Below are 9,049 nucleotides of genomic sequence, written 5' to 3'. Positions count from 1 at the left end.
GAATATATGGATGGGTATACAATATTACCTACTAATTTAAGTTTTGGGATAAATGAATAAGTATCCACCTGTTATAATTAATTTTAGAGACAGATCCAATCCTTGATCCAATGTCACACCAAATGCCCATCCCGAAGGCGTCCGGGTGATGGCAGGGTGGCCCAATCGCAACGAGGGCATTATAAGTTGGGATGAGAGATAATATTATAAGAGGTACTTGTCTCACATTAGATCCGGATGAAAAGTGAAATGGACGAGTATGTAATACTATCCAATAACATAAATTTTAAGTAAATGGGTAAGTACCCATCTGTTACACCGCGTAACTTAAACAATTTTCATAATTAAATATTGGTTACATTTGACACACTGACATTTAATTAATTTTTTTTTTTTTTTTAAATACGGTATGTAGAACAATACATAATTACTTAAGATATTCACCAAGAAAAAAAAATTATTAAACCATTTAAAATATCTAAATTGATTGTGAAAATTCTTAGTAAAATTTCAAAATTCAGCAAATATTTATTTATTTTATAATTATCTGTCAGTAATGGAATTTTATTCATTTACTTATTTTGTCTTAGCCAAAAAACTCCCCTAATTCTCCTGAAAACTTGGGGTGTAATGGAATTTTATTCATTTACTTATTTTGTCTTAGCAAAAAAAATTCCAGCAATTCTCTTGGAAACTTTGGGTCTGTTTGGTTTGTAATTCTGAAAACAATTTTCAGAAACTCAGAAAATAGAGAATAGTTTTCCGAGAATCATAAAAAAAAATTGTTCTTTGAAAATAAGCCTTTATTATAACTAAGTTTTCAAAAAATCAAATCGAGCAGAAATTTTTTTTTTGTATAATTTTTTGTTTTTAGTTTTTTTATAACAAAATACTATTTTCATAGTTACAAACCAAACAGATCCTTGAATTTCACACGGAAAGATGATACTACATGGTTGATTGTGAGCAATGAAATATTTTAATAGTCATTTATGTACAAAATCAACATTGAAAAAAAAAAAAAAAAAAAGGTGTTTTAAGTGGTAATACCTTGCAGTTGTGTGAGTTTTGTAAGGTATGGTTATTTTCACATACCATAGTGTAAAGTATTAAATGTCCAAATTATAACCACTCTTATAGTGCATAGTGCAAGATAGAAGTTGAGAGAAATGCTTTGTATCATTAAGACTACCTACATCTACTTGCCATATGAACAAACTACACTCTACTTTCAAATATATATATATATATATATATATATATATATATATATATATATATATCCTTTTATGTATCTTCCTTAGTAATTTATTGAAAGATATGCAAAAAAGAAATGAAATAACCATCAGGTCCATCTTGTTTTCTAACTCTAGGACTTGTCCCAAATCTGTGGAACTAGGATTGGATCCTCTTATAATTGCCAACTTCAAATTGCTACAAACCTATCAGAATTAGCAAAGCCAACATCTTCAACAATAACTTCGTATAAGTACTTCCTGATGTACCTAACTCTGGTCGTCGTGCAGTGAATCCATGAACTAATTAAAATTCATAATGCTGTTTAAATGGCAACCTTCAGAGCCATGGCATATTATAGGATGGACTCCTACATTCAGTACACATTCAGCGCTCGAGAAGATATAGATATACAAACATGCACCGTATATAAACATGCTGGCAACACACACCACCTCCAAAGTTGTTCAACAGCCACAACACAGTAAGCAGTTGAGCTGGGGACGGGGAGAGATGAATACAATATGAAAATCAGCTGAAATTAGGTTAGATAAACTAATCCCAGAATCATGCACCAAAAGGAGACATTAAATTTACAACCGAAAGGAGCAGCACGAGACAGTAACCAAACATAAAACTCAGGATTTAACTTCATCCAACCATGACAAACATTGCAAGAGACAGTAACCAAATGTATGACCTGACAAAGTTAAATGAAAAGGAAGTAACAACATAGCGACTAAGAAATAGATTTGGCACAAAGCACTATGTATGCATGCATTTACAAACCACCAAAGGGCCACTTTATAGAGAACAAACTCTCATCTTTTATTACTATCAAATTTCTGTTCCTTTTTTCTTTTCACATTTTCCACTATGCACTAGGGATGATAGCATCAGATAAAGTTTCCTGGGGCTTTTCTATTTTCCTATGACCAAGAAAATTTAAAGAAGAGTGAATATATAATTCAAAAGCAAAACCTGAGGATGTTAGGATTTGATGCATCCACAATCAGGGACAATTTTGCCCAGGGAGGTAATCTTACTTTAATCTGCCGTGCACATTAGTAGAGAAAATCAATAAGCATATTTGTTTTCTCCGTTGATCTGAATCATCTGATTTCTTGGTAACAGAATAACCCAGGCAGTAATTCACCACGAGACTATTAGCTCCATGAATGACACCTATGTACCTAAATGCCTAACAACCTAAATAGACAAGGGTGCAACATGTTTTCACATTTCAAAATTGCTACCTCTAGTGCAGTATTGTCGAAAGCAAGCATCTGAATCCAAGAGATGAGTCAACTGGAATTTTGAAAGTACAAAATCAAGTGTGTTAATTTTTACCAATAATGTTATTGCAGCATCATGCAAATTTATTATTAAAATGTGCTGGCAGAGAAGCACACATTGAGTTTGAGAAAGCCAATGAATTTCAACTTACTATTTGAAAACATTCCATTATGACCACTTTTAAAATACAAATCACACCTTGACAAGGGTTATATTTTGTCAACTTTGCCAGATTTACAGATTTGCCTGGCTAAAGGGTCGGCTTTGGAAGCGTTTGCTGGTAACCAAAGTGCCTCCTTCCTTTTAATTATGTCAATGCTGACTGAATTGAGTCCATAAGCCCGGAAACAAAACAAAGTTCATTCCCTTTCGTCAAGTAGGTGAATTAGGCATATGAAACACAGAAAATTCCCATTCTGTCTTTGTGTTAGCAGGACTTAAGATCAGAAACTGAACTTATTAATGCATGTCGAACACAGTAAGTATTTTATAACTCTGAGTCTGTGGCACACAATTGAAGGTGATCTTTAAAGATAAATCATTACCGGAAAAAATCTTAAAAAATGAAAAGATCAAATTTCCTGATGGTCCTAAGTTGACAAAAGATACTTGCTTCGAAGTTCAATATACTCTGAAAGGAAATCCTAACAAATTGGTCCATACACCATCATAGCAAATAGTAAGCAATCTCGATTAATTCAGGAATGTCCACATATGTGTATGCACATGCATAAATACTGCTTTTACTCCAGGCTATCAGAGCAACTAAAAATTAGAATTCAATTGATTTTCAGATGACCATAGATAGATGCAAACAATACTACCTTTGAGGGAGAAGGAGAACCCATTTTGTGACCATTAAGGGGTAACACAAGGAATCAAAAAAATTCTTCTTTTACGTTTCTTTTACAGCCTACAGTGACATAAATACATGACTCAATAAAGAACTAATAGCCCATTTGCAAAATTGTCGACTCAATAAAGAACTAATAGCCCATTTGCAAAATTGTCAAACTAAAAATGGAAACTTTTAAATTATTATAAATTTTCTTTATTCTTTGGGATAAGCCAAGTACAACTAGAACTGGAACTTACAAGAAACAGAAAACAGCTAATCTAATATGGGGAATACATGGGGTGGGGTGGGGTGGGGAGAGGTCAAATTTATTAGCATTGACCAACACATAAGATACATAATCTGGCCGGGGTAAATTAATTTCCTGTAGATTCTCTGAAACATATAGATAAAAAAGAGACATTTATGTATCGGTCAAGTAAATCAATTGACCAAATTAAAAGTAAAACCAAAACCATCTACAATCTGACCTTTGGACTGAACTTTTTCACCATCCTCAGGTCACTGCTCCTGTGGGCTTGAAACAATCAATATTGCCGAATCCAACTGACCTTATCATATATCCAAAGCTGCCACCATTCAGTTCCAACAGTCAAGAAAACCACTCCTTCTATTTGTACATAACATGCCACAATGGGCACAATGAAATAATAAAAGATAAGGAGAGAATGAAAACCACTCTTAATTCAGGCAAACCTCTCAATGCTGTTCCTTGCTTTTTCTGGCTGGTCTGTGTTGTTTTTTGCTTTCTCAGCAAGATCTACACTGTTTCTTGATATTTCCCTCTTGTTTGTGCCGGCTCTTGATTTCTCTATGCGGTCCATGCTTGCCTTTGGCTTCTCTCTCTGATCAGTACTTGACCTAGACTTCTCCGTCTGATCTGTGCTTGGCCTGGGATTCTTCAAATCTGAATTAGGTCCAGAACCATTTCTCGAGCGTGCTGACTTCTCAATGGCTGAAATGAACTTCTTGAGATGCCTTATGTACTCTGGGTAAAGCTCCAAGTCACAATGTTTGCCTCCTTTAACCCATAATGGCTCATACTTCTCTTTACAGAGCTCCCAGAGCTGTTTACCATGGGAACAATCCACAACATCATCTGCGGTTCCCTGCAAGCACCAAGAAGAAATATTGGACTAAAACGGCATAACAAATAAACATTCTTCAAAGCACATTTAAAAGTGTGTGCATGTTCATGCATGATTAAACTAGACATACATACTCGCAATGGACTTCAATGATAGCCTAAATGACATGCATGCAAAAAAATTCTAAATTAAAAGGACAATTATATAATTGAAAAAGTACGGCTATCAGCAGCTTAATGAAAAAAAAGAGGTAATGCACAATATGGTATGTTTTCTATTTAAAAAGACGCTTACAGCTGATACATACTGCAACTTACCTGTATTTTATGACACAAAAACAACTACAACAATATGACACGTATAATTTATACCAAATGTACACACTCTTGACTGTTTTGGAAGCTAATAAGAATATCAATTCCAGACTTAGCTTCTTAAACAAAAAAAATAAAAACTGTAATCCAACGGCTTAAGAAATTTCACAATTGAAATTTAGCATCCACAGACCCTACAAGGCATAAAACTTAGAACAGCTTCTTTTAAGTTCTCCACACCAAATCCACAAGGAGAATTTCTGAATTTTCTGCTGAAGGCAAATATTTTACAAATCTGAAACTACAATTTGAACCTTAGAAAATACACTAACTAATTACAAGTAATACTACAAATCAAACTGGGAAAGAGAATCTTCCATGGATATTAAAGAAAATGACATGCTATGTTGTGCCATGTTGCATAGACGTCAAAATATGTGTGGTGCAAGTGTGTAGCAGGACACAACATGGCTATGGGTGCTAAGAGGGTTACAGGTAAAACACATCAATTGGTAGATGCCCCACCCTATAGGAGCATCCAATAAGTGCTTAGTGGAAAACGTGTATAGTTAGACCATCACCTGGTGTTGGACCATTGGTCTCATCAGGGTGATGGGAGGGGTGGGCTGGATAGACCCACCTTTCGGAAAATTTTGGCACAAAGTGGCTTCTCTCATATCCAAACTTGCTGTTTTCATGCTTGGTAGTCCAAGCTTTTAACAATTGCACCCAACAATGGCCCTGAATTGGGTCAAATGTGACAGTATTTCTGTGAGCAGAATTAATCAATGCAATGCAACAATGTGATGTTTGGTAAATTCTCAAGTGCAACTTTTACAAAGAAGGTGATGTAGAAATCAGCATTTGACACTCAATGTAGGTGATCATTACCAGCTGCAAGTTTCATTTTCCAAATAGTTGATAATCTTTGCATATAATTTGTTTGCTTCTTTCAATTTTTTGTAATCTTTTGCTGCTAACTCATTACCTAAACTAATTATATCACATAACACGATATAGAAAATGCCAAAAGCAAATTTTTTTTTTTTAAGACACAGAAACAAGAAGCCAGACCCAATAATAAAATGCCAAAAAGATGAGATGTCTAGCACTGATCAAAACCTCATATTTAAATGTCATTGATTGGTTCTTTACATGAAGAAGACACAACCAGCAAGCTCTCCCCAACTTAATTTAGCAAAAGCTTCTTTAAGAAGGGTACTTCCCAGTATGGCTCTAAGTAAAGCTTAATCAAGGTAATGGGATTTAGAAGGAAGAGGATACAATGATAATATCATAGATTTTCCGAGTAGGAAAGATTTCCAAATAGGGTTATCTTATTAGCTGTTTCTGGTTGCATTGATGCAGCAAGTTGGTGAAATCTGAATCAGCCAGTTCGGAGCTATATAGAACACGAATTAGTCTAGAATAAGGGCGCAGTGAAGTAGCATGTCAGGTTCTACTTGAATTTTCAGAGAGCTATGTTGTGGGGTTCACCATGTTAAAGAGATGCATGTCCACCATGTGCTATCTTTGCTCACTGGATAATGACAAATTTCTTAACAGATTTCCAATGAAATGCATACCAATAATGCTAAAACAGGAAATTTCATATATCCTTGTTGCCCTCATTTGTGCATATGCTCTCTATGTCTTGTTTGCATGCTAGCATTGTATGGTTATTGGAATAAAAACAAAAAATGGTAGTTACTATTGGGGGTGTCATTTCCACATTTGTGACGACAGAGGTAGGTTTGACCATAAAACTCAGAAACTTATGATAACTAGCTAAGAACTGTATGCAGGTTCCAAGCATATTAGTATTTGGAAAACGGGAATCAACTAAGACAGTCTAGAGGTGTATAGTTGAATCTCATTACAATAAATTAAGGAAATAGCCATGCAGAAATCATCATATAGAAAGATTGTAGGATACCAGCCAATTAAAGTAATTAAATGAACACATCTAGATTAAAAAAAGGCTTGAACTCCAACCAATGCTGAGATCAGAGCAGATGAATTTAAACTGGCAGATATAAAGAACGATCTATATGTAGTTCTGCATGGATTTTGAAACTCATTTCATTAACCATTGAATTTTCATCAGAGTATTACAGTAGCATGCTGAATGCAGTGGTCACGTGGACACCTCTTAAAAATTTAAAGTAACCAGAAAATTGGAGCACTCACATGAATTACCAGAACAGGGCATTCGACTGATGATATTTTCTCGATATTCTGGACCACAAAAGGTAGCATCTCATTAATAAAATTAATTTTGAGACAAACCGGCAGTTAAAGATCAGCTTCACACCATGCATCAAAATAAAAATTAACCTTATATATATCAAACCAGTATGTTCGCTTCACTGGATACATGACTCGAAGTCCAGACAAAATTGGACATTGAAGAACAACAGCCCTCAAACTTGATAAACGGGATGCCAATTCTAAGGTGGGCCCACTCCCAACAGATTGCCCATATAATACAACATCCTCCTCCTTTACCCCATAAGTCTCTTCAAGGCATTTATATGCAGCTTCTATGTCTGCATAAGTGTTTTGCTCACTTGGCTATTAATTATCAACAACAGTATATAAATCAGTATTCAACCTTGTAATTTAGAACTAAAACTTCTTCCAAATTAATCTGACACTACGTGATTTACATCTCATACCTTGCCAGTGGACTGTCCATACCCTGAATAATCATATCTGCAAAGAACACAAAATTCAGAAGTTTCTAAAAAGCACTAAAACTTCAAATTCTTTTGCATTTGTTTATTTTATATGACTCTAACTGAGTGTTTGGTTCAAGCATCAAATCAGTTATGTTGCCAGCTGATTTTTTCAACATTCAAATGGAATTTTTTTTTTTTTTTTTTGAGCATATGGCATTACTGTGTTGACATAATCAATAGATGGTCGTTTACAGACAACCTATGAGAAAACAAAATTTGAAAACGGCACTGCCCATTCTGTCATCTTCATCTTTTTCAATTCTCAATCCACATAAAAACAACTATAACTAAATAAAAAATTTCAAAAATCTTAAATGTGAACTGATCAAACAACTGACAAATAAGTATAAAAATCAAATATTCCCGTAAATATGCAACATTATTCCAAACCCAATGATCAACATACAGAAGTCCAAATAAATGTCTACCAAGTTTCTATATATATATATATATAAACAAGTCTAACTGAAATCTTAAATATCAACTCTAAATGAATAAAAAATTCAAAAATCTTAAATGTGAACTGATGGGTATAAAAATCCAATCTTCCAGTAAGGATGCAAAATTATTTCAAACCCAATAATCAACATATACCAGAACTACAAATAAATGTCTACCAAGTCTATAATTCATAGTGTGTGTGTATATATAATATACGCAATATCAAGCATTTCAACTACAAGTCAACACTGTAAAAAAAAAAACTACAAGTCAACAAATTAAATACAAAAATTAATATCTAGACCGAGTCACACTCACCCCATAACATTAACTCGGAGATGAACACTGAGTTCACTGAACAAGTCGTACATCTGACCCAGATCAGCTGCGTTTCCGTGCGAGTACAGCAGCGTCAACGACGCCGACCGGTTCTTCATGTACACCGCCACGATCTCGTTCCCTCTCTTGGTCTCCAGTTTCAAAACGTCAACGTTTTCCCTCAACGGGAAATCGGAAATCCCCAATTTCCCGCACGATTCATCAGTCGCCACCGTGTACGACGGCGGATTCGGCGGAAAGAACGCCAACCTAGCCGCCACCGACGAAGTCACCCCTCCCATCTCTCAAATTCTGTATGTTCAGAAAATCTTACTCCATCTCTCTATCTATAGATATTGATATATATTACATATACATACATATAGTTATATATGTGTGTAAAGTGTGTGTTTGTAAAAGTTGTTAGGGTTTTTTCTTTTATGAAAAATATGTGCTTTAAACGGGAGGACAGAGAAAGGGTGAAGAAAAAGCAGAGCTTCAGAGGGATTTTCGGTGCTAAATACTCTAGGAAATTAGGAGTAAAAAATCTACCTCACATGAGACAAGCGACATGAGCTGTCTTTTTTTGTTTATTTTTTTTTTTTTCTTTTAAAAAATATAAATAAAAAGTAAAAATCTGCCTTTATTAGTTTTTTTTTTAATTTATAAAAAATGTTTTTTATTTTATTTAGATTAAATTAAGATGGTGGTTCTTCGGAAGCTCAAAATAATAATGATGCGTCGTACTGAAATGTTTGT

At 34.5% G+C, this 9,049-nt stretch overlaps 1 protein-coding gene across 2 annotated transcripts; it reads right to left on the bottom strand.

Annotated features, from left to right (window-relative positions):
* Nucleotides 1-3,538: 3,538 nt before the first annotated feature.
* Nucleotides 3,539-8,795, bottom strand: LOC132316028 (uncharacterized). 2 transcript variants are annotated; one of them, XM_059814513.1, is made up of 7 exons: nucleotides 8,291-8,795; nucleotides 7,469-7,505; nucleotides 7,128-7,364; nucleotides 6,981-7,028; nucleotides 4,085-4,497; nucleotides 3,859-3,957; nucleotides 3,539-3,763 (listed from the first exon to the last, which is right to left on the bottom strand). In XM_059814513.1, exons 1-6 carry the CDS (start codon nucleotides 8,590-8,592, stop codon nucleotides 3,885-3,887), a joined length of 1,110 nt encoding a protein of 369 aa, XP_059670496.1. In that variant the 5' UTR covers nucleotides 8,593-8,795; the 3' UTR covers nucleotides 3,539-3,763; nucleotides 3,859-3,884. The 2 variants fall into 2 exon arrangements, with proteins under 2 accessions (XP_059670496.1, XP_059670495.1); XM_059814512.1 differs by having other exon boundaries at nucleotides 3,539-3,957.
* Between the last annotated feature and the right edge of the window lie 254 nt (nucleotides 8,796-9,049).

This window comes from Cornus florida, unplaced genomic scaffold (assembly GCF_030987335.1).
Source record: "Cornus florida cultivar Cherokee Brave unplaced genomic scaffold, ASM3098733v1 CherokeeBrave_3.0.0_Hap2_Chr07, whole genome shotgun sequence".
In the NCBI taxonomy this organism is placed as follows: Eukaryota; Viridiplantae; Streptophyta; class Magnoliopsida; order Cornales; family Cornaceae; genus Cornus; species Cornus florida.
The sequence above is the reverse complement of the archived record's forward strand: the minus strand, read 5'-3'. Positions and strand labels throughout refer to the sequence as shown.

Excerpts from the sequence above, each read along its gene's own strand:
- LOC132316028 (XM_059814512.1), bottom strand. The coding sequence starts at position 8,592 with ATGGGAGGGGTGACTTCGTCGGTGGCGGCTAGGTTGGCGTTCTTTCCG. Across the intron at positions 7,365-7,468 it reads ATGGACAGTCCACTGGCAAG|CCAAGTGAGCAAAACACTTA; the intron begins GTATGAGATGTA and ends GATAATTAATAG. Across the intron at positions 4,498-6,980 it reads GCCCTGTTCTGGTAATTCAT|GGAACCGCAGATGATGTTGT; the intron begins GTGAGTGCTCCA and ends TGGTGCTTGCAG.